General features: G+C 39.0%; 3 protein-coding genes across 3 annotated transcripts; all 3 read right to left on the bottom strand.

Moving 5' to 3' along the window:
- Positions 1-218: 218 nt before the first annotated feature.
- On the bottom strand, positions 219-4,296 carry LOC116258777 (serine/threonine-protein kinase D6PK-like). Its single transcript, XM_031636161.2, has 3 exons — positions 4,074-4,296; positions 2,339-3,420; positions 219-1,420 (listed from the first exon to the last, which is right to left on the bottom strand). Exons 2-3 carry the CDS (start codon positions 3,268-3,270, stop codon positions 550-552), a joined length of 1,803 nt encoding a protein of 600 aa, XP_031492021.1. The 5' UTR covers positions 3,271-3,420; positions 4,074-4,296; the 3' UTR covers positions 219-549.
- A 7,333-nt stretch (positions 4,297-11,629) lies between these two features.
- LOC116259554 (oligopeptide transporter 5-like) lies at positions 11,630-15,721 on the bottom strand. Its single transcript, XM_031637411.2, has 7 exons — positions 15,640-15,721; positions 14,238-14,674; positions 14,004-14,101; positions 13,230-13,802; positions 12,688-12,946; positions 12,382-12,564; positions 11,630-12,262 (listed from the first exon to the last, which is right to left on the bottom strand). The coding sequence occupies exons 1-7, from the start codon at positions 15,719-15,721 to the stop codon at positions 11,630-11,632; spliced, it is 2,265 nt and encodes a 754-aa protein (XP_031493271.1).
- Positions 15,722-18,415: 2,694 nt separating this feature from the next.
- LOC116258507 (uncharacterized) lies at positions 18,416-22,246 on the bottom strand. The gene is given in 4 exon segments (XM_031635677.2): positions 18,416-18,963; positions 19,325-19,513; positions 21,978-22,115; positions 22,118-22,246. Coding segments are annotated over 4 exon segments (519 nt in total). The 5' UTR covers positions 22,220-22,246; the 3' UTR covers positions 18,416-18,873.
- Between the last annotated feature and the right edge of the window lie 2,552 nt (positions 22,247-24,798).

Here is a 24,798-nt window from a genome sequence, read left to right as displayed (position 1 = left end):
AGTCCTGTTAATTGGTCAAGCAACGGTAGGTTCAGATTTCCAACCACCAGGACTTGCATTGCAGCATGATACAAATGCAGACTGCTTTAGAGGTCATTGACCTGCCATCATGAGGAAAATCCCAAGGATGATTGCGTTACCATCTGATGGCCAGAAAACTGGTGCGATCAAAATTTTACACACCTTCACAAGGCATTCGTTGTAAAAGTAAGACCAAGTGAAGAGCCAAAAACAAGCTAAAGTGCTTTTGCTATCATTACAACCACCAAATGAAATTTCCCTAACTTGTCAGGAGACTGCCATTTTTTGTAATACAAGAGCAACAGAAATAGATGGTCCGAACTCTCATCATAGTTCCAAACAGAGAGGCAAGTAGAACAAACAATTACATGAAACAAGATTTTGGGCTAGAAAGCTAAAACTTTTCAACAATTTGAATATGATATATCTCAAAATCCAGGTAGATATTCAGATAGCCTTCGAGTTTAGCGTGAACAATGAGGATTCTGACAATAGTACAACACTTCACTAGCCACTATAAAGGAACATCTAAAAGAAATCGAACTGCAGGTAGTTTCCAGAAGATTTCTCATGAACAGGCTGCGCTACAGCCTTCTTCTCACTCGTAGAAGCAGCTGCAAATGGAAGGGGATCTATTTCTACTGGTTTTGGAATTTCAGGTGGGCTTGCACAACGTATTAGTGCCCAATTCACCCCCTCAAAGAATGGGTGCTGCTTGATCTCTGTTGCTCCACGTTTATATGCCAAACGGTGCTGGGGTTCTTTCACAAGTAGGCCCCTGATAAGGTCTCTCGCTGCAAAGCTGACAACTGGATAATCTGGAAATTTCAATGGCTGGCCAACAACATTAAACAGGGTGGCCCTGTTTCCATTACCTTTGAATGGTGTCTTGCCAAAAAGAAGTTCATAAAGGAAAATTCCAAATGTCCACCAATCAACAGCACTACCATGTCCCTCACCTTTTATAATCTCTGGGGCAAGATACTCATGTGTCCCAACAAATGACATGGACCTTGCACTCGTTGGCTCTGCTATGAGCTCTGGAAGCGGACTGACCTGATTCCCAATCTCAGTTTTAGGTTTTCTATCCTTCTTGGACCGGCTCTTGAAGAACCTAGGGGAGAAGCATGTTGGTTGCACACAAGCAGGCTGGATACATGATGGTTCAATGCATGAAGGCTGAACACAATATGCTGGGTTCCTCCTAAATGGGTCTGCTTCCATGGAGGACGACCTGACAAGAGTCGGGCTAACAGCACAGCGCAGAGAGAGATCAAAATCAGAAAGCATGATGTGGCCATCATCCCTTACAAGAACATTTTCCGGTTTAAGATCCCGATAGACAATGCCAAGCATATGTAGATACTCCAAAGCAAGGAGGACTTCCGAAACATAAAACCTGCAAGATGGGACACCCATAAAGTTTCTGTCAAAGATAACGCTGATAAGTTTGAAACATTGTGTTAGTTAAGCATCTTTCACGAAATAGTCATGCATGTCTAGATGTGCTCAAGGCATCTCAAACTTAAAATAGACTTTTCTCAAGAAAACTAAAAGCATATCCGTTTTACATCCTGACAATCAGATTAACCAAAGTTAGCTCAAAATAAAACACATTACTTGACAAATAAAAATAGGAAACACCAATAAAAAACAAACAGAAAAAATTGATTGCAGAAAGAACAGCAGATATTGCATATCTACATGTTGCACAATCGCAACGTGAACCGAAAAACAAAAAGGAAGCCAGAACATGCTGACCCCATGAAAGATAAAATTCATAAATTTCACTATAATTGGCATTAGTTTCTCGCCCCAAAATGCAATCCAAAAATCAAAAGTAACATGTTACTACATGATACTGCAAAAGAGAGAGACATTTTGCAAGACTAGAAAAGGATTTTCTTGATCTTGGATGTGAATGCAGAAGTTTGGAAAACTAAGCTTAAATGAACTAGAATAGAGTGCCCAGAGAAAAAAAAAAGAAACAGGAAAAGAAACAATGGTAAAGATAACTGCATCACGTACAAAAGGATGCATTAGTTCACGATGTTGTCCCCCATATATAGCATTCCAATCTTGACAAAGGAATGATATTGATGCATACACAATACAAAACCGAATTCAAGCAGCTCATCAAGATGGTTTCAAAATCCTGCCAATTCAAATTCCAAAATAATCGCCTTATTTTGGTATCAGAAGACACTTGCACCAATCTAGCAAAGAATGCACATAACTTCCGGACTTCTGAACAACGAACTACCACATCACATTCTCAAAATTGAAACTGGAAAAATAAAATGACCAGAAATCATACTTTGCAGCTTGTTCGGAAAAATGTTTTCCACGTTGCCGCTGGCGAAGAGTGTGCAGGTCCCCCCCTGGGCAAAACTCCATCACCAAGCATGAGAACTTCTCTGTTTCAAAGTGGGTATACAATGTAGGAAGAAATGGATGGTCAAGCAGCTGAAGGATTTCCCTCTCTGTCTGAGCCCTTAACAGCTTCTTCCTGCTAGCCAAAGAAACCTTATCCATAACCTTCATAGCAAAATAGCTCTTGGTTCCACTCAATTCGGATAGATAAACACTGCCAATATCGCCACATCCCAACCTCTTCAGTAGCCTGAAATGGTTCAAGCCCACAACCCCCTCTCTTGACCGAACTAACTGGATAGCTTCCCATCTTGAATCATTTGCCTTGTGTGGCTTGCTCAAGCTGCTAGTAAAGCTACTACAAGAGCTCTCATCACTGACGTCAGTGCTAGTACTACCCCTGCACATGCTGCTCTTTCCACTCTCAACATAATCCAAGCGCCCACTGATCTTTGCACTCTCACTAGTCTTGCGGATGCTGCTGGTGCCATCACTACATTTGGCAGGTGATGAGCTCTCTTTGACACCATTGCACAGCTGCAAATCTGTATCTGAAGAGACACCAGTTTGCACCACATCTACAACTTCTTCATCAGCCGGTCCTCCCAAACTGCACGTTTTATGATCTAGATGGATTTTCTCCACTGCTTTAACTAATTGTGGCTCATTAGGTTGGGATGGGTCATTTGGGGAGACCTCACAATCATTTGTAAAGGGATGCTTCTTCTCATCTGCAACAGTAGGCATGGTGGCTTTTGTAGAAGCAGTTTCAGTTTCATGATCTAAATAGGAGTTGGGCGCAGTGTCTGATGTGACATCGGTTGATGTTACATGCTTTGCACAAGATTGTTGTGCAGTTTTAAGTGATTGTTTCATTGAGACTCGCTCAATTTGTTCAAACTTGACACCTGAGAACAATAGAAAGGGAATCTATTCACCGTCCACGGATGGCAACGTACTATCTTCCTCTAACCAAAATTTCCTCCTCGTCCGTTGCCATTGCCTCGATGTATTTGGGGAAATTTTCTGCAAGTATAGCAATCGAGAACTATTAAAAGCAAATCACAAATTGTTCATTTCAACTGAAATGACTATACGTGAACGGGCAATGTAAAGTAGCGCACTAGATATTACAACACAACCACCACTACAGCATAAAATACAAAACACTAGGAAGTACAAAATCTCATAACCACAAAATCCACAACAGCTAATCTCGTTCCCCGCATCCTATGAGATTCAGATCCAAGCACCAATGGAACGAAAGGAAGCATAAAATTGCAAAAGAAAAGAAAGAGAGGGCTCAATCCAGCTAAAAGAAAGCGAGATCCCACTTATGGAAAACAGGCATATCAGAGTCGGCAAGAGGAAGAAGAACGGAGTCCATTTCTTCGAAGTCCCCAAGAATTCAGAAAGAAAGGAAGAAAAAAAAAACACACCAACATAAAAAACAAGAAGATTGTTTTCACTCCCTAAACAAAGAGAAGAAAACCACGGAGCTAATCATCGAAATCCTGCAAACCGAGATCTTTGAAGGTAAAGATTGCCACAATCAGCCTTCCCAATTTAACCGAGAACCCATTTAACGCGCATCACCTTTCCCACAACGCAAAAACAGAAAGTGAAGCATCAAGAAAGCAGTAAAGCCACACCAGAGAAGCCATGTGAAGGAGAAATACCTCAGACACTGAAAAAGAATGAAAGAAAAGTCTGCGGCTCAGCAAAATAAAGAGAGAGGAAAGGGGAGACTCCCCAAATGGCTCCCTTCCAGGCACAGAAGGAGAAAGAAAAGGCGATTGTTAAAAAGCAGAATTCCTGAGAGAAGGATAGAGAGGGAGAGATTGGTTTATGCTCCTCGTTAAATGTATTACTATTTGTACTTCTATTGCTATTTCTTTCTCTATTTCTTCTCATTTTTCTATTCTTCCTTTTAGGAATTCTCCGTTTCATATCTTTCCTCTTGTATCTATCCAAATTGCCAAGATGCTCATGGGGCTTAATTATTTGATTCATCAAAATTATTTTTTCAATCACTTGCTCTGATCTTTAAAATGATGGAAGAAATCCAACGCTCAATATCTAGGAATGTCCCTACGTCGAGTGCTTGGGATTGGAATCAAAGTTGGAAGGCTCACCTGGTCCACTCGTGATATCTCATAATTGCTCCCATAGACGCCGTACGGAGCGGTTCAAGTGGTTCTCGGATTGAGCAATTACCACTGCCATTAGTTGGCTCACATGATTCAATCTAGTTGCGCCTTCTTGTCATTTGTTCTTGGGGCGTCTTACAATGAATAATTTCATTTTGGTGCTTGCAAAAACTTGTCTACCACAACTACAAAGCTCCCTCCCAATTTGATTGGATTGGACAAAAGAGTGATCGGAATAAAGAAACGCGGCAGAATAGCAGCTGTTTTTTGGTTCAATTCCCGCGTCAAACATTCGTTTGATACTGTGGAGTTGATTGGGAAACCACAAGCAACAAAGATGGTAGACCGCGATCGTGCTAAAAAATCAACTGAGACTTATTTGGCTGATGAAAGCTAGGAAATCTAAATTTTATAAGAATCGAATAAGTAAATATAAAGTTATTATGGGTCATTGAACAATTTAATTAGAAGTGTTATGTGAAAAATTGTCTTTCCATTTTTTTTCTTTCTTTTGTGAGGGCGAGATGAATATCCATCCAAACAAGAGATGAAGCCTTTTAGGGTTTAGAACTTAAGTGGTGAAATATCCACATACTTCAACTTACTACTTTTTTTTTTTTGGTACGAAAGCAGAGCCCCCACCAACTAGGAATGCACCCCACAACATGTCTCAGTCGGTTCATTTGAGCTATGCTCTTAAAAAAGAAGTTTACAAATGATAGATTGTTAAGCTTCAATTATAAGATGCCTTCTTTTTAAAAGTTTAATCATACATTAAACATTATTAGACATGTTCTAAGATTATTTATAAGCACGTTAATTGGGTGATCAAATTGTAGTGATTCCTAATCTTCGTAGAGATTAAAATGAACTCGATGAGAGACACGTTAGGATCTACTAGACTAGGAGCCCGAGCCCAGCATGAGAGTAGGCCAGTTGGTCAAAAAAAGGAAAGGAAAACAAAACTTCCCATTTTTTCTAGCTCAATTGCCAGCAGTGATTGAATAGGGTGAGATCTGAGGCAATAAAAGACATTATACATTTGATTAAGTACAACACAAAGTCCTATGAACAGATTTATTGATTGGCACAACCTGGTTATAAAAAGTACAAGGAAATTGATTTAATAAAAACTACTTACCAAATCCTGATGTTAAAGTAGTTTAACAGTCACAATCAATATCTCGGTTGCTTTCTCAAGAGAAAAAAGTGCACGGCACATTTAAGGCTGTTCTATTGATACACCAACAGGGTTGGTTGAGCCCTGTTGCTTGATGGCACTAAATAAGTTGAAAGGAAAATCTTTTATCTTTCAAACACTTACTTAAACTTTTTTTTTTTCTTGAAAAAGATAAGAAATCAAGGGAAAATAGCAAGCAACAACAAAGTTAAATATATAAGTATTTCTATATGAGGAGCCCATTAATAAGAGGGACGGGCATGAACTCAATCCAACTAGATCTTCCACCTTGAGAGTGATTTTCCGGTCGATCCGTTGCAATTCTTATGAGCTAAATCTTTTATCTTTGGCGTAAAATTTTTCAATAAAAACATGAACTGAAAGGAAAAAAAAAAGAAAACCTAACACATGATTTCCATTAAGCAGAAGCAAGATCATCAAACTAATTAACCAGCTTCAAACACCCATTAATTAGTATAAAATGTAAGTGGAACAGAAACGCCCCGTCGCGGGATGTTCAACAATGTTGATGTCCAAAACCAATGCTTCATGCATAAGCGCATCGCCAAATTAGTCGAGTGACAAAAGAACGGGGTTTTGGGAACACGGCGTTCCGCCGGAGCGCTGCTCCCCCCTCCCGTGTTTGAATGCGGCCTACATACGTCCGTGGTACAAACACGCAAAAATGTTCGATTCGTAATTGACTATTGTTAAATAAATAAGGCTTCTTTAAGCGAAGTTGAAGGAAGATACAAACACATCAAATTCTAGAATTTTTTGGACCGCCCGAATCCGGATCCAAACCCGATTGACTCACCGAATCCACAATTTCCAATCACATCCAGGTTCGTCAAAGTACGGTAGAACCAGTCAGCTCAAGCCAAGAGGCGTCCTGTTCAAACTTGTTAACTACATCAGCAACCCAAAATAAAAAGAATATAATTTAATACGCAGTCCTCTAACATGCTTCGGTCCTCATTATTAATTAAAAATGACGGAAGCTTGTTGGGTTTATAGTAGGCAAAGACCAACAAAGAATTGCTGATTTCGCAACCCTGATATCATATGGTTTCCCCCTGAAAAAGATAAGGTACAAGAAATGACGCAAGTGAAAAAAAAAACACACACACAAAATGTTTTTTATTTTATCTACCGTGTGTCCTTGTTTATTCTTCATTATAATGTGATGTTGGTGAATCACAGAGTCTAGATAAGATTTTATATTAGAATCTATCTAAACAACAGCTTTTCTTGATGTTCTTTCTCATTCTTACGTTTTCAAATATTCTGCACCTAGTTATGTCGTTAGATCGATAAAAAAAAACATAGAGCATGTCGAGAAGGCATATATATATATATATACAAATATATATCTTTATCATATGATCATCTCAAAATCTACAGCTCAGACGATTCTCATTAAGTCTCACATATAAGGGTCAGGTAATTGGGTGAATAGGCTAAAAATATTTAGAAAATTATTTAAAAAAGTAGATAAATAAAAGTGCGTAAAGATAATTAAAATAAAGCCTCAACTTCAACATCGCTTTTGTGAACTTAAGCTTAGAATTATTGCCTATGTTTAAAAAGAAAAAGGCTCGACATACCCCAGCTGATTTACACCTTTTTCTTCTTAATCATGATCAACTTTATCCTTCCATGCAACAATGCTAATTCGTTAATGAAGAGAACATCATAAGTGTGCTCTGGACCTGTTTACGGGCAAAGCACTATGGCACCACTCAAATATGCACAACTTGGCACCAGCTTTTCTTCTTATGATGATGAACATCTAAAAGGCCCTTGATCGCCACCCCTTCACTATGATCTTAGATTCTTAATATTTGAGATCTACATGTGGATTTGATATAAGACTCTATATCTTTTGATCTTAAAAAAGGGTAAGAAAAATGAAGTTCTCTAGCATAAAGATTAGATTAGACTTAAATTATTAATTCAACAAACTATAAATTTTGAATTAAATTGTTCGCTGTATCAGCAAAAGCATGTCACATCAAATCCATAGATTTCATATAAATCTAAACAAGGTCCGAAGTCAATTTATCTAAAGTACAACCACTTGGCGGCCCTACCAAAGGCTGGCACCATGGCCCAATCAAACTAGCATAATATCCAAATCTTGTGACAGGTGGGATGAATGTATCAAAGGGTCCTCTCAATATTCATCTCTATCAAAGGATAATTATTCATAAGTTCATCGCTTCATTCCTCCAATAAAATTATACAAATGCCCTTAAAAGAGAAAACGGCACAAATTTAATTATGTGTAAAAGTATTTCAAGTAACATAAATCTATTTTGCCAGCTTTGCTAACAAAAAATTAAAAATCCATGTATATGCAATTGAATTTGATTGACTTAAAAAATAATATTCATGAAAGCTTAGAATTTGCAGGAGGAGGAAAATGGGTGAGGATGTTAATGAAGGAAACATGTGGTGGAGAGGATGATATGAACCCAACAGATATGATGTACACATGGAGACACCTAAAAGGGGAGACAAGGAAGACCCACCCCAATGGGGTCTGTCTCTTCAGTGAAAAAGCTAACACCTAAAACACTTTTCCTGTTTCTGTCATTGTCTAAGGGGCTCGAACTCAAGAGGCAATTTGAAATTTGTGTATATGATTTGGTGAGCGAGAGGCTAATCTCAATGCCTGAGTGAAGGCCGAAACCCTCCCCTTTCTCATCACCCCCAAGTGTCCAGGGCTACTTTATGGTGCTGAATGTGTCCCGTTATGCACTATTTGCATATGGACTGGAGTGATTATAAGTAGAAAAATTTACTGATTGAATCCGTTCTGGTTTCGTATGATTAGAAAACACTAAATAAATTAAATTTTCGAATCTATTTCTTTCTCTCTCCTCACGTACACACAGTTAGTCAAATGCGTGCGCAGACACACACACACATAAATAAAAGTACCAACTACCAATAAGCAGCTTTCTTCTATATATATAAAAAAAAATTAACTATGGGCCAACTTATGTTCCACAATGTACCTAGCACCTTCCAATACATAGTCTCTTTTAATTTTTAATTAATACATACGTGCCAGAATTCAAACGTGCAGGATGGATGCAGAGTGTTTTTAGATGTTTTAAAATTAAAATATGTGTTGCTAAAGTTATCATAGATTATTACTACACCACAAATAGTCGACAACGCTTCCATGGCAAATATTTTTTTAGTGACAGATTTTTTTATTTTTAGCTATCAAGTGACGTTTGATATGGGCTGACTTTTGTAAGCATGCACACATAAACATGGTTCTGCTTCCCAAACGCAGAAACATGCTTTGGTTCCAATAGATTTAATAAAAAAAAGCATGATTTTTTCAACGTGGTGTCATGTGAACTGTTGTCACGTTGATTGCAGAGTAAGAAACAAATCTAATCATGGAACAGTTTGCCCACCAAAATCAACTACTTACGTAGTGCTTCTGGAAAGCTAATAAAATCAGGTGAGGTGATCCTCTTTCGTTGAGAAAGAATAAAAAAATTCTATGATGCAGATACGTATGAACAATTAAAACGCTCCTCTTTCGTTGAGAAAGAATAAAAAAATTCTATGATGCAGATACGTATGAACAATTAAAACGCTATAAGAGAAGACATAACTACCAAAACAATGTTAGTCAAGCAACAAACTGATCGCTTTCACAAAGACATAAAATTTCGAAATGTGCAGATTTTGCAGAACTGGCCAGTGAGATAAACCAAAACCATGAATCTTCGTAGGGCCGCAGCCCCCTTGTAACATACTCCTTAACCATCGCTTCCTGTATCTTCATTTGGAACTAACCTCAACAAGCGATCTGTTGCTAAGAAATGAGTCGAGCAGCTCCAACAGATCAAGTTCCTGTAAAAAAGAAAGTTTCTGCTGAACAGGGAAATAACTGCTGCAGCACTAACACACCTTCATGCTAAAACATTAGAGAGGACCTAAATCCTTTTATCTTGGATATTACTACTTGCAAACACCATTCCACAGAGTTGGAGGATTGGTAACAGTAAAGAAAATATCACTCCTAGAACATAAGCTAGGAGATAGCAACCTTAACAGGGAGGGTCCAACCAGTTTTGCTGCAGTATAACTCCTGTGCAGATGCACCACACCTCATTCTTTCCCGTCAATAGATTTCCGATGCAAATTCGCAGGAAGGAATGAAGAACATAGATGAGAGAGTAAAATAAGATACAAGGAAGATTTGAACCCGATTCCACTTCAGAATCAACGGGGATGGGTCTCCTTAAAAGACCAAGAACTTCCTCTGAAGGGTCAACATACAAAAAGAACAAAAATCTCTCATGCGAGTTCCAACCAAAAACAAGCCCTGCACCCCTGTTAGCATTTCTGATCACTACATTAATTTCCTTCTTCCAGCAGCATGGGTCTGCAACCACCAACTTGGAATTCCTGGTGAGATGATGGAGAAATTGATATGCATCCCAACTGAACTGTTTTTCAAAAAACTAACACCAAAAAAATGCAGTTGGACAATCTTTAAGCCTGAAAAGATAAACAATCTTCCGATGATCATTAACCCAGCTGCAAGCAGTTTGGAGAATGTCTTATATGCGTCAGACATTCAATAATCTTGCATATGTACTAATTAGTTTATATATGAAAAGCATTTCTCCTTATACTAGTTTTATGGGGCAAAGGATACACTTTACAAGGGATGCTCCTTTTAATTTAAAACAATAAAATATGTATAGTAATTAATATATCGTAAGCCATTTAGGTCTGCGATAAAATATTCCCCTTCTAAATTTATTATTAAGATGTTTTTAGGATCCAATCTTATGGATATGGTCTTTTAACGATGATTCAATAGAACTAAACATATACTTGGTTAATCATTTTCAGAGCTTGAATGATTTTTTCATAATAAATAATTATCGACCCATGTAATATCAGAATTTTGACAATATAAAGTAAACAGTTTTTCATAACAATAACTTGAATTAAAACATGCTTCATATTGCATTAGCATTTATATAAGCGTATTAGGACATTTTACATTTTATTTAAAATAGCTTTTTACAAAAATCTAACTGCTTACCAGGCAGGCATAGACTTCTCAACTTTCATATGATAGGAGAGCATAAGCGAGAAAATGGATCAGTTTGTTACTATTTCATGAATCTTTTTTAATAAAATATTTTTTAAAAAATTACATAAATCAGCCTTAATCTTTGGTCATATTCATTAGATATTATTACAATTACCAAATGGATCTAAAGAGATTGGATGAAATTTTATACATCCAGTAAACAACGATGATAAAACTAAAATAAAGCCAACGCAACTCGTTTAGTGATTAACAGCACCAGCTAATTCGAAATTCGTTTAACTCTTGGAAGCGAGCTTACTACTTTTGTCACAACTTATCGCCAATTTTTCCAAAATAAAATGCGGAAGAAGAGAGATTTAAAAAAGAAAAAAAAAGTAAAAACACACAAAAAAAGCAATCGCATTTTCTCAATATCAATGCTAAACCTTATGATAATTGAAATTGAATTTGGTTTTAAGAAGGAGCTTGAATCCAATTCCAGATCCAAATCCAAATCTAAATCCAACTACAAAGTGCCATATTAAAATTTGTCAAGGACTTTAAGGCCCTAATCGGAAGGGGATGCTCCCCGGTCGTGGAACAGGTGTCGTGTTTGCTTTTAGCATCCGAACATCCCATACATGGCGTCCAGAGCGTCTTGATCTTGAAGTCTTTTATATAGCCAAGGGAAAACATCTGTAGAATTTTAAAATAAAGAACTAAGAGCCCTTCATTCAGCCAACCAAAGTCTATTTACAAACAAACAATGTACATTGTATCATTTTGGTGACCTAAGGATCAAGCCATCGCCGGAGTCGAGAGCATTTAGGCAGCGAAGCGAGGGCAGCCGTCGACGATTATGGCGGGATCGGTGGGGCAGGAAGCGACGTCGCAGTTTGAGCTGTCGTTGAGCGTCCCCCACCACTGGACGCCGTAGCTGTCGTCGGGGCCGAGCCATGCCTGAAGAGCGTAGTAGATGACCACGCCGGAGAAGGCGAGGCCGATGTCGAGCGCGGCGGAGAGCACGTACGTGTGGTCGGCCCACCACTTCTTGTACCGCCTGTAGATCACGATGTTGAAGACGACGCCGACGATGATCCACGACCAGTAGTTGACGGCGCCGGCGGGGGGCATGCTTCCGGTGGCTCCCAGGATGACGGGGACGTTGATGAGTCTGATCCACTTCTTCTCCGGGAAGGCGCGGGAGAGGGCCCAGACGGGCAGCGGCGCCAGCAGCCCCACCAGGAACCACCAGTTCAGCTTCACGTACAGGCCTTCGCTTCCGAACATCCGGTTCGGACCGACCACCCCCCATATGACCGAGGCGCTGAAGAAGACAGCGTCGTTCGGGCACCTCCACAACGGGTTCTTCGCCGCGTCGCAGATGTTCGGGACACTGAGCAGGAGCCACCAGGCCGTCCCGAAGTACACCGAACACGCCACCACCGTCCCGACCAACTGCCATTATCCATACATTTTAAGCATAAACCGTAACGAGAGAGATCAGATTGTGCTGCGATGTTGGTAAGAAGGAAAAAAAGAAAATGAAGTCATGGAAGAAGGAGATCGATCAGCACCTGAACAATGAACATGGACCTTGGTGGGATCTTCATGTAATGGCCGAGCTTAAAATCGGAAAGGAAAGAAATGGCTTGGCTCATGCTGATGTACCCATACGTCTTGAATGCAACGTTGGCCAGAGGCTTGCCCGGGTACATGTATCCTATAATCATCTCCGTGATCACATTCAGCCCTGGTTGCTGCACAGACCAACATTCCACACATCACCATTACTAGATGAACTCCAGCTTTACTTACTTGTTCTGCAACTAAAGCAAGTTTTTAGCAAACGGCAATTAATGAGATGGTGTCCTTGGCCTTACCTGATTAGTGGTAGATGTAATGATCCCAATGGGGAGAGTGAAGGCGAAAGAAAGAACACATGCAAGTATAATCCCCCACCAAGGAAGCTGCAATTGCCCGCCGAATCCGAGACAGGTGAGGAAAGCCAAGCCGATCGTTACAACAAGAATGATGCTGAACCACCACTCCGGCACCCTCTTATAGTTCTTCCTCATCAATCTGCCGTGTATATCCTCATCCTCTCTGTTGAATGCTTTTCTGGTCATCTGCACTATCGACCTGCATAAGACACCAGAGCTTTAGCCACATCTAAATTTTGTTAATTAATTTAGAGAAACAGAAGACGTGGTATTGGGTTTTGGATCTACGGCAAGTTCGATTCAATTAATTTCATATTTCTACAACACTGTTTCTATCAAATGGTTAAAGAAAGATGTAAAATCACATTAAAAGAGGCCTGGAAATTTCTCTGATATAAAACCAGAAAGAAGAAAAAAACAAGGTGGTCGTGCAGCGGTAACGCAGTAGAATAATAATATCGTAGAGAGCCAGGGAAATGTACCTTCCGTGGAAGAGGATCACGTGGGAGAAGACGGCAGTGAGGGTGGCGAAGTTGAGGCTGTAAGCAAGGGCGAAGAAGTTGCTCAGGTGGACCGGACCCTTCTTGGCGTAGGCGACGGGATCGAACTCAAACGTCTTCGGGTTGATGACGGACATGGGATGGTAAGGCTGGCCCTGCCCGTCGAAGACGCCGGAGGATGCGAAAGGGAAGCGCTTGCCCTGGTAGGAGTTATTGAAGTAGGAGATGGGGACGAGGACGTAGAGGAACAGAATGAAGCCGGCCGCCACGTTCAGGATGGCGAAGCCCGGCGAGCCCAGAGGGGAGCCGAGGTAGCCGGTGACGGTGGACCAGTCGAGCCCGAAGGCCCCGATGCCCAGCCCCTGGTCGCCCGATCCCATCTGCTGGGCGAAGATGTTGTCCTTCCAGATGTAGCAGGCGACGGAGAAGAGGGAGATGGCCTGGAACAGGTAGTTCGGCACGATGTAGTAGGCGAAACTGCAGACGAACACGATCATGAAGAACTGCAGCCTTGTCACCCCCCTCCTCTTCCTCACTTCCTTTTCATGCAGGGTCCTGCGGCACACGCGTACTTTTTTATCCCTCTCAGAAATTTCTTGTCTATGAACATCTCTTTAATTTAAAAAATCCGTTTTCCAATCCAAAGAAGACGACCCACCAACTGGTTTGTGTGTTTTTACTTTGACCATGAAGCTTCCATGGCTGCACTTAGCATTTAAAAGAGACGCGGAGAGAGAGCAGAGAGAGAGAGATGACCTGAACAAGGAGACTTGAATCAAGTTGTTCGGCCACCACATGTAGGGAGAATCCACAAGGAAAGTCCTGAAGATACCAGCCCATCCATAACCAAGCAACTGCAAAAAATTCCTTCACTTTTAAGAAATAGAAATGTGGAGCAAAGGAAGTGAAATTTCATATAATTAACCAGAGTGAAATTTCCTGTTTTAAACAACTGTAGAGAATCTAGAGACTAAAGAAGTGGGAATTCACCTGTGTGGTTTGTGAGAGCAGAAAACCAGCAAGGGGATTGAAGCTTCTGTGGTAAAAGGCCCTCATTATGGTCACAATGTGAACAGCATAAACACCACCAGAACCAGAACTCGCAAATATCGTGATGAGCACATGTTCCTTCATGTTGAAGGGGCCAGGGTTCAGCGAGAACTCCCAGCTCGTCCCCGGCACCCTGATCATCTTCTTCGGCAGCTTGGCCGCCATGAGCCTCCCGAGGGGCAGCGACACGATCTGTGCAGCGAGCGAAGTGATGGTGATCTGGTTCTTCCTGTAGCCGAAGAACTGGTTGAGGAAGGCCAGCACGACGCAGGAGATGAGGCCGAGGGTCCATGTCCGGAACGTGAGGGCGGGTAGGGATGGGTCATCCGTGTTTGGGACTGTCAGCCGCACTTGCTCAATTGGTGAGTCCTCCATTTCTGAGTACAATGACCACAACAATCAGTGAGTTTGAAGTTTGAACAATGAGAACTCAACAGTTTCTTTTTCCGTCACAGGAGACCACTGATCGGCCTCTGCTCCCTGGTGGTGGGCAACCTTCTCTTCCCTTTTTTTTTCCGTCAATTTTTTCATATAGTCTAACAAAGAGCTGACATGAGCTGCCATTAGCGTTTACTACTGCACCAGAAAATACAAACTGATCTGAACAAGAACAGAATACCTTCTGCAACTTCGTGCTCTCCTCGGGTATATTTGTTTGTGAGTGAAATCAAGGTTTTTAATTAGCAGTAAGTATTTACTATTTTTTGCTAAAAATTCAGAACGGTTTTTGGAAATCAGAGAAAAATATCAGGCAGTCTGGAATGAAAAGAATTCCTAAACAATCTATTTTGAACGACAATTGACCACCTATCTGAAGATAAATTGACCGGCATTCGGTTGGTATTGGGAAAAGGGAAGAAATTTTGCACTCCTACGACTGGGTTAAAATTTTCATTTAAATTTATCAGAGATTTATCATGTGATTTTTTTTACAGATCACACGTTTTGCATGTCAATTTGAAAAGTAAGTAAAAAATTTTTTTGGTATTTGTTTCCAGGAAGAAACTTTTGCATTTACCCGTAAAAGTTTTTCACATCCAGCAAAGTTGGTAACATTCTATATGCCTTTGTATCTTTTTCCTATTTTCTGTGTGCTTTTAACTACAACTCATGCTAATCTTTCTTCTGGTATCTTCAGAAGTAAAGAGAAATCCTTAGCCAATTGGTCATCTTCGTCCTCGACCTCAGAAAATCACGCATGCAATAACCACGAGAATATGAAGCACAGACAAAAACTGCGTAACATTAATGGTGCAACAAGACCAACCAAATATAATTCTCTTCATGTTAAAAACGAACAGCTGTTCTAGGAAGAAAGCAAAAGGCTAGCTCGCCGACTCACCGATTTCCTTAGCCGGGTTGTCGGTCTCCGACGGACAATTCCGGCCATCTGCTGCATCGGCGATCCCTCCATGCCCACCCATCGTCCTACAAGAGTTCCCCCAGAAAAACCTCTTCTCCTTCCCCTGAATATGATGAGAGGAGAACTCTTTAATCTCTCTTACTTTCTTTCTCTCTTTCTTCCTGTGAAGAGCTCCTACGTGCTCTTTGTAATCTTATAGACAGAAGCTTTCACCAATTTTAGAAAAAGGGTCTTCATTCGCCAGCGCACCCTTGAATCGGCATTTTCTTATTCTCTCTCTCTGGAATCTCGGGCCGACACCTGGGAATCCTGGTCTTTAACGACACTAGATCCAAAATCATAACAGGTCAATCGGATCCACTAGGGGATCTAGATCCACATCCAATTAATGTAGGTGGACGCGCTCTAGCTTTGGGAGTAGAGGATGTTCGTTTTTCTCCCGATCGATTCAAATGCTGAAAGCGGATTCGGGTCCGAGATCCAGTCTCAAATCCAAACTAGTCAATGACGGGTCAATTTCTCTATCTAGGGTTGTTGGGGTGGCGACCTGCTGCCGTTTCCCATTTTAGGCATCACACAGTTTTTTCCTTTTTTTTTTTTGCAGAAAACAGGCTGTGAAGCTGTTACAATTCAATTCCTAATTGAATTTATTTTGCCAAATATATCAGTTTATTAGTTGTCATTATATTAATAGAGTAATTGCCGTCATTATTTGTCGAAAGTTCATATCTACCAATTGGTCCACATTAAAATTTATTTTATTTTTTAACATTACTACGATAAAAAAGTTAAAGTCTCCTGCACCGTAGGAAAAAATAATAATCGTGAAGTTTTCAATCTTCTTAAACTGTAATTGTGATCATATCAAATCATAATTTTATCATAATCGTAAATAGTATAAAAGCAAATTAAGAAGTGAAAACCAAAATAAGCTTCTCGAATCACAATTTTCTCAATGACATACTCTCGGAACAAATCCACAGTGCAATTGATGTTATATTTGTTACAGTTTTTTTCTCGGAGATCCTTTTTTTTTTTATTGAAAACTTTTAATTTTTTCTGTATAACAAATTGATGATTCTTCTTTCTAATTATTAATAAGAGATTGATAACAGTACTGCTGCAAATTTTGAGATGGAATAGCCTTTCTCTCTCACATTCAATCTAAGATAAGACTTCCTTAACTAGACTAAAGGTTACCGTTCTTAAGCTGTCAAAATGTTTAATATATCACGCAATTTTAGGAAACGCCGGTAAATCTTTCTTTCTCTACCATGTGATAGCCCTCGACGTTCTGTTCTGTTACTTTGGTTCCCTTGATAATTTGACAAGAAGTATACATTTTGCTCTAAAATACGATAAGTAAAACACCATATACGGGGGATCCTTATCCCACCAAAGTTTTAAAAGAGAAATCGAAGTGTTGGGCAAGCTTGAAAGAGGTATTCTTTGGCTTTCAATTTAGTCTAACCAATTTTTTTTTCCTCTGCATTCTTCTGTTTAATGTGCATGTAACTGCTTGTTTATATGGTTCTCTACAGGCCATAAACGACTACCATTTTTAAGCTAATTCTGCGGCTGATGATGGCATCCTGTCAATACTGTGATGACTCCCACAAATTCGATCAGGCACGATGGATCTAGTTCATATGCTCTGATTGTTATCTGGGCTGTCAACCATTTGATCGACCCTGTCCCAGTTGATACTGGTTTGCTTCGATTTTTGTTTTCTACGAATTCCGCATATGGGAAGGCAGATTTAACCCTCTCACACACTTTCTGTACAGAGCTTTAAATTCACAGTTTTTGTCTTGTTAATTCACATGCTTGCGTTAGATTAAGGAGATGTCGCCCTCTCTCTCTCTCTGCAAAGTTTACATTTACAGTTCATGCCTTGTTATTTCAAATGCTTGCATAATTGCATCAGATTAAGAGTTGTAGCCCTCTCCCTCTCCCTCTCCCTCTCGCTCGCTCTGTCTTTGTGTGCGCCTGCGTACAAAGCTTTAATTTACAGTTCTCGTCTTGTTATTCAAAATGCTTGCACTAGATTAAGGAGTTGCAGCTTTTCGTTGCCAGAAAATTAAATGCTCAAAAGATTGAGCTGAAAATACAACGTTGACATGATTTGCTCTTGGCTCTTTACAGAAATCTTCTTCTGTTTCAATGCAAGAAACTGTGCCAAGACCATCCCACTCAATGAGCCTGCTCCTCGAAAAGAAAAACGCTGGGTGAGGCTCGACCTCGAAGCACTACGTGAGAGAGTTCCGGGCCCAAAGCAGCAGGATTTAGATTTGAACTAAGGTTTCATCTTTGGGAAGGGTATTTTAATTCTTTACTGCCACAACATGTTGCATATGCCACCGGTTAAGATACATTTAGCGGCCTTGTATTAGAGATCCTGGAAATATGGTTTGAGATATTAAGAATCACAGTAGACCAATGTCAGAGCAGATAAGCAGGTTCTCATCTGAGGTCCATCCGCTTATTTGCGTATAAAGGAGTCGTATATTATGAATTTAGATGATAGGGATGTTGATGGGGAGGATCCTGCCTTTGATAGAACTTCTGCATTGGCACTTTCGTGCTATTCAATATTCCATTTTAACTATTACAATTTAAAGTTGCCATCTTTTCCATTGAAAAGAACAAAAAAGGTCCTCAAAACATCCATGTCTTCAACGTTTTCTTTTAGATACGCAAACTGGATGAAGCAGGCCTGCACTAAATGGTGCCAAGAGAAGGATTAACTAGAGATATTAGACTTCCAAAATTTCTCAACTTAAAAACCTCAAAATTCAACTCTATACAGTAGAATGACAGTTCCTGACATGCATTCATTACCTTTGAAGAACCAAAAAAAGGCTACATTTACCTGGAAGAAATGAATTAAACGAGTTCTAAACTGAAACAAGTTGGTAACTTTAGTGGAACAATGATGCACAAGGGTGAAACAAAGCCACAAGCCGAGGACAAAAGGTGTTTGGGAACTCTATACTGAGGTTCAAGGGAAAGCTCAGAGTATGAAGATAGATTTCCCAAGAAATTCCCTGAACATCTTTGGGACGAGAAGCATAAATTGGGTTTACATGCTTTCTCAACAGCTCCTGGAATACAAACTGTTTTCTTGTTCAAGCACAAGAAAGCTCAGCCTTCCCTGTCTTCTGTGCTGTATTTCCAAACCTTTCTTCTCAACCTGAAAAGCATATTCATCTGTCACTTATCCTCTCGGTTGTTGCGTATGGCCTCTTCAACTCTTGTGAGTGCATCAGTAAGGACATCAATAGTCCAATCTTTGATGTCTTCCTGCAAAAAATGGTGCATGATTATTATCAATGCGACAAAAAATTTACAAATTTGTAGAGGTGTGTTATTTGTACAAACAAAGAACCAAAAAAAAAAAAGGTTGTTGCTTCTAGGACCGCTCAACACGATAAATTCTGTTCATGAAGGGGGTCATATCAGACTATCAGTCAACAAGAAAGCAGTTGGAAGACGACCGTTCCATTTCTTTCTCACAGATAGAATAGCACACCATCAACGAAATAATAAACAATGAAGGCTTTATTTTTTCTGGATGGGGTACTAACCTTTTGACATTATGTTTTTTGTTAATCCAATTTCAACAGAAGTTTACTCAATTAGTATCCACTAGAACAAAACTCACCAAATGTACAGGCTCTCCAGTCCTTATGCGTGCATTTGGACGAGCAAGTTTGGACTCAAAAGGAGTACGTGGCCTTAATTCCTGGATTTCCTCCCATTCTTCACGAGTGAGCATCCTCACTGTTCCTTGCCCAGCAGGCGAATTCTGTATTTTGCGCTCTAGCCTTTCTTGTGCTTTACTGTCATCGTACTGCCAAAAAATCAGACTAAAAATGTTATGGTATCAGGAGGGAGAAAAAAAGAGTTCAGTAGGAGTATATGATCGCGGGACAGCATCAAACATAGAGCAAGTTATGTAGTAGTATAGCAAGAAAATAGCCAAAAAGTGAACCTGCAAACATGAACCAGGAAACTGTAATAACTGGCGAAATCCCAGGTTCATATCACATAGATAGACCCAGGGTTTACAGTATCCGGTTTCTTTCTGAAAACTGAGTATGTTGGACCTGGCCACACGGACAGGCCCTAGACATTACTCAACTCTATGAATCCCTTTGAATAATTGAGAACAGTTTGTCCCAACTAAGAAACAGATGGTGGAGGCAAAAGGCGCCTTGATAAAAAGTTATTTCATGAGAAAAACAATATTGAAAAACTAAGGCTTACAAACTAAGATCTCTGATAGATGGGTTTTATGATGCACAAACACCCAAACTCTCTCTCTCTCTCTCTATATATATATATATATTTCTCTCTCTCTATTGGCAAGACAAGGTGACAGAACTCCTAGAGTGCAAGACATCAAAGATCATGCATAGAAGGACCAGAATCCAGAGGCTTATCTTTCCATATACTATTACTATTTGACCCATTTAACACATAAATTTCACCATGTTCCTGTAAAAATCCAACCTCATACAACCTTGTTGAATCACTCATGTAATTCAGCATTACCAGACTGATATAGCTCATCTTGTACACACTACAAGCCAATTTCAACATGCACTATCCTAAGTTCATATGCGTGCAGGATTCAGAATCGATATATAAATGGAACAATTAATAAGAGAGTTCATTCTTCATCTTCCTAGCTTAAATTAATTGTGTATACCAACTGGGGAAGAGATATCAATGACAGACGCTTTTGTTTCTTAAGGGAATCACTTAGATCATCGAAATGTAAGAAAAAACAAGAGGTTTCCTTGTTTTCTACTGAGGCTGAATCTAGAACAATGACTACTACAACAATGAAAATTGTTTGGTATAAGACAATGCTGGTAAACATCGGAATTCATCTGGATTGGCCTACTAAATTATGTTATCATAACAAAAGCACAATCCATATTGCATGCACAATTTTCGTGAGCAAATAAAGCATATAAAGATAATTTTGTCAGAGAAAAATATTTAAGAAAAAACAATCTATCTCCTCTATGTGACGTCCAAATATCAAAATGCAGAATTTTTTCACCAAATTTATGTTTTCCAGCGATCCTCCTTTGCAAACTTTTGGTCATTGCGTTGTACATTTGAAGGAGGTGTTAGAAACTCAGAATATAAGTAATATCTTATATGTATTAACGAAAATATAATTTATCTAGGACTAATTGTACATTTCTTTATTTGTATTTGTTTCCTTTTCTAAAAAAATATATCATTTTGCTGCCAAGGTAGCAGTAAGCTAGCACTTGGCTACGTCCAACAGCTAAAGGGCAGCATTCCCTACGGGCCTACCCAGTTCATCCTTAAAGTTCTCTTTCTATTTATTCTAACAAATCTAATTTTCAGTTTTGTGCCTTAATGCACATCAACTGTTTGTGTTCAGGATTCTTATCATTGTGCATTGATTCATGGTGCTCTTTCTTAGTTCATTTACAGCTCTTTTTGGATTCTATCAGCCACATACCTATTCTTTACAGTCCTCACAGAACTGCATTATAACTGTATGCTGCTAGTATGTGGCCACGCTATTCTAGCGATCCTCCTTTACCATATTTAAGTATCATTAGCTAGATCAGATCATAAACAGAAGCTCTAACAGATAGTTGCATAAGCTTCCCAATATTACTTTGAACAAAAATTTGAAGCATGCTTTTGTTGGTTTAAAAGGCAAATACAAAAAAGACCGCCTCGCAATTGCCACCAAAGGAGGTTCCAAGAATCAGCACCCTGAGCATCAGAAACTACACAAAAGGATGTAAAAAGGAAAAGTCGTGCAGTTTTGTAACACTGGTGTTCCATTACCATTTTATCAAGCCTGAAGGACGCTAGACCGGCATAGATACAATTATAAATCGGCCCAAAAGAATACCAAGATTACGGTTTCCCAGAAATGATTGAACTTCAAAATGCCATCCGAAGGAGAAGAAGAGAACCACCAAATTCGGCATCAGAAATTGATGACTTATTACACAATCTAGGCGTCTTGCCATGACATATAGCGAAATGAAGTTTCACTTCAAAATACACCAAAAAATGAAAACATAGCATCATAAAGGAAACATAAATTTTAAAATCCTCCTCATCACATCATTTGACGGACATTTAAGCACACAAAACGAAACCGAAAAAATAAATAGAAACAGGGACCGTGTCAAGAATTCGACGGAACATCATCAACAAAAGCTCGAAAACTAAAGACAGCATCACCAGAAATCAATAGGAGAACTAGTGTGGATAGCGAATTTAGGGCTCTAAAGGTGTAAGAGTCGCACCATCATCAAAATCTTTGCAAACAAAGCGATGGCAACGGCCGTGAGGATCATGGGCATGGTGGCTGTATCGAGAAACGCCTTGGACTCTGGAACAGGGACAAAGAGCTCATCCTTCTTCCCCTTTCCCCTCCTCTCCTCAACCTATTCCATTCTTCAATCTTCCTCTTCAGATTCGGGCTTGGAGAGTCTGCCAGGGTATGGGCGCTCCGGCGACGGAGCAATGAGCAGGAGAATTTCAACATGGGCGTTTACCTACGACTCAACTTTCGCAACATGTTTGTAAAGTCCCCTTTTCTTTTGGAAGAAGTAGTTTCACGGCAAAAGTTATCGTCTCGGAATTCTTGACGACACAACGCATCGACGCGTATCGGCCGATATGCAGCAGCCACACTAGATCTACAAAAATTCGTAAAAATGTTTGACATTTCCCAATATGGTTTGTAGAATAATGTCATTTTAAGTAAAAGAATTTAAAAATACAATAAAAGAAAATATTTACTTTAATTGCCTTTTATTTATTTATTTGGTTAAGTTTCTTGCTGACAACTATAAATTCAGTTTATTTGAGAGTTTTAGACAATCCATAAAGAAAAATTAGCTTCTTATTTCTAGATTAGAAGTAGGACTCCGTCGGTTAAATTAATTCGATGGCAGTTTCAATTTATGTACTTACATTAGGTTAGTGGAATTGTTGGTACCTCAGGTTTGAATTAAAATTTAATTTTTGTGATTGAATAGTTAGTGGTTAGACTAGTTCTAGCATTTAGAACAAGTTATATTAATTATATGTTGGAAACAATTTAATTGCAAAACATGATTTAATTGTATGTTGGTAGCCTTGGTTTAAGACTTAAGAGGTAAACTATTTCTACTTACGGGCAGTTGTAATTTGATGAGATATGGCAAATGTTAATCATCCATGGGAAGTACTCAGAGTGATGAAAGTAGAAAGATGTTCGCTTGAAAATGGAGTCTTGTTGGTCAAGATGTTGGGTTCTTGTAAAGCATGACAATCTAAGAGCTAAATGAGTTGACATGGTTTGTCAAACTATAGGTGTGAGATGGACAGTCGGCAGTTTGAATCCGGTGAATGTTTGTCACAAGGAATAAATACTTGGTGGGATTGAAAAGATGTGAACAAGGAGTTTTAAATGACAATATTCTGATTAGTGTGAAAGAAAAGGCTTCAATTAGTGTGAAAGAAAGTTACATGCGCAGTAAAGGAGGGAAAGATGTTTTGATAATTTATTAAAAAAATGTTCTTCATTGTTTTATTTACTTTTTTTTTTTATTTTCAATTTGTCTTCAAAAAACTTTTCTTTTTCAGTATGAACTAAAAGTATTTTAGTCATTAACCATACTGTCACATGAAAAATCATGCACTAGTATGACACATATAACCAAGTTCAGGATAATATACAATGATAGTCATTAACCATACTGAAAAATCATGCATTAGTATGACACATATAACGAAGTTCAGGATAATATACAATGATGTACATGAGAAGATGAAGTTATATAAGAAGGCAGGCGAGGGTCAGGCCACAGCCCGTGACTGCAGCCTGAGCTCGATACCTAGCTCTCTATTTAGTCAAATTAAAATCAAAATATGTATTTTAATATAATTTAATATCTAAATATAATTAATTATAACAATATATATATATATTTAAACAAATTATTATTAAAAAATAAATTATCGACCAGTCTGACAACTTATCGGCCCAATTTTATGGTCTCTCAATTTATAAATTATAGTTATGAACAAACTTAAAATCGGCCTCAAAAAAATAAATTAAACAACTACAATGGAGAACTAACTCAGTAATCGTTTCATCAGCTTTTATATCTTGAAGATAATGCTTAATGATTTCTTCATCATTGAAGGTGTCAAATGGGTCCTTTTCAATGTGAGTAACCCAAGCATAACTGACTCATTTATTTCCCTATTATATTACCAAGTAAAATCTGATATTGTTCGTTGCCGGAAAATCAAATCTCTCTGAATACTTGCTGTTGGAACTGGTATATTGGCGCTGACTTGATCAACAACTACAAGAGAGGAAATATTATCTGCTTTTTGAGTTGTTATTGTCATTTTTGCAAGCTGTTCAAAATTGATCAATCTTATGATAGATACCTGTTCAAAGTGATGAAACCTATCCATTTATTATATGACAGCAGAAGCAGATTAAATTTGGATCTGCGATGCCAAATACACGCCATTGTGAGCTGCCTATCGTTGTATATCGGCTTGCATCTTTTTTATAAGTTTATTATGAATTTACAAATAATCTAAATTACTTTTAAATTGATTTAATAAGGTGAAAACTTTAAACCACTTACTGGCCCTCCATGGGTTTTTGTCAATAATGTCATATTGACAGCGTGGGGGTGGAGCGGATTCTTCAGTCTCTTCTCCGACGAAGAAGACTTGCAGGTGGGGTTGACGTGAGAAGCTGAAACTTCTTCATGTTCTTGGGGTTCAGAGTCTGCTTCAGAATTGGGCTACTGTGGCGCTACCTTGCAGATTTGAATGGTTGATGCGCTACCGTTTTCACAGAAATCGAAGGGACAACACACTGTATCAGCCAACTTAATCAGGAAAACTCAAAGTTTAAAAAGTAACTTTGACTATTTGAAACAGGTATCCGTCATAAGATCCAAACAGGCGTCACACATACATTCACTATTTGAAAGTAAGAAAGTGAGATTTGAAAAGAAAAGCGGATCAATATTCTAATTTTAAGCGATACATATGTCTTACACAATCTGCTTCCTTTTTTTTACTTTTCCAAGAAATGATTGTCATCCAGAA

The sequence above is a fragment of the Nymphaea colorata genome, chromosome 8 (assembly GCF_008831285.2).
Source record: "Nymphaea colorata isolate Beijing-Zhang1983 chromosome 8, ASM883128v2, whole genome shotgun sequence".
Taxonomy (NCBI): Eukaryota; Viridiplantae; Streptophyta; class Magnoliopsida; order Nymphaeales; family Nymphaeaceae; genus Nymphaea; species Nymphaea colorata.
Note: the sequence above shows the minus strand (reverse complement) of the source record. Positions and strands in the feature narration are given on the sequence as shown.

Coding starts and splice junctions, on each gene's coding strand:
- LOC116258777 (XM_031636161.2), bottom strand. CDS start 3,270: ATGAAACAATCACTTAAAACTGCACAACAATCTTGTGCAAAGCATGTA. Junction 1,421..2,338: donor TTTTCCGAACAAGCTGCAAA/GTATGATTTCTG, acceptor CCCATCTTGCAG/GTTTTATGTTTCGGAAGTCC.
- LOC116259554 (XM_031637411.2), bottom strand. CDS start 15,721: ATGGGTGGGCATGGAGGGATCGCCGATGCAGCAGATGGCCGGAATTGT. Junction 14,102..14,237: donor TGCTCTCACAAACCACACAG/GTGAATTCCCAC, acceptor AATTTTTTGCAG/TTGCTTGGTTATGGATGGGC. Junction 12,263..12,381: donor GGTCCATGTTCATTGTTCAG/GTGCTGATCGAT, acceptor GGATAATGGCAG/TTGGTCGGGACGGTGGTGGC.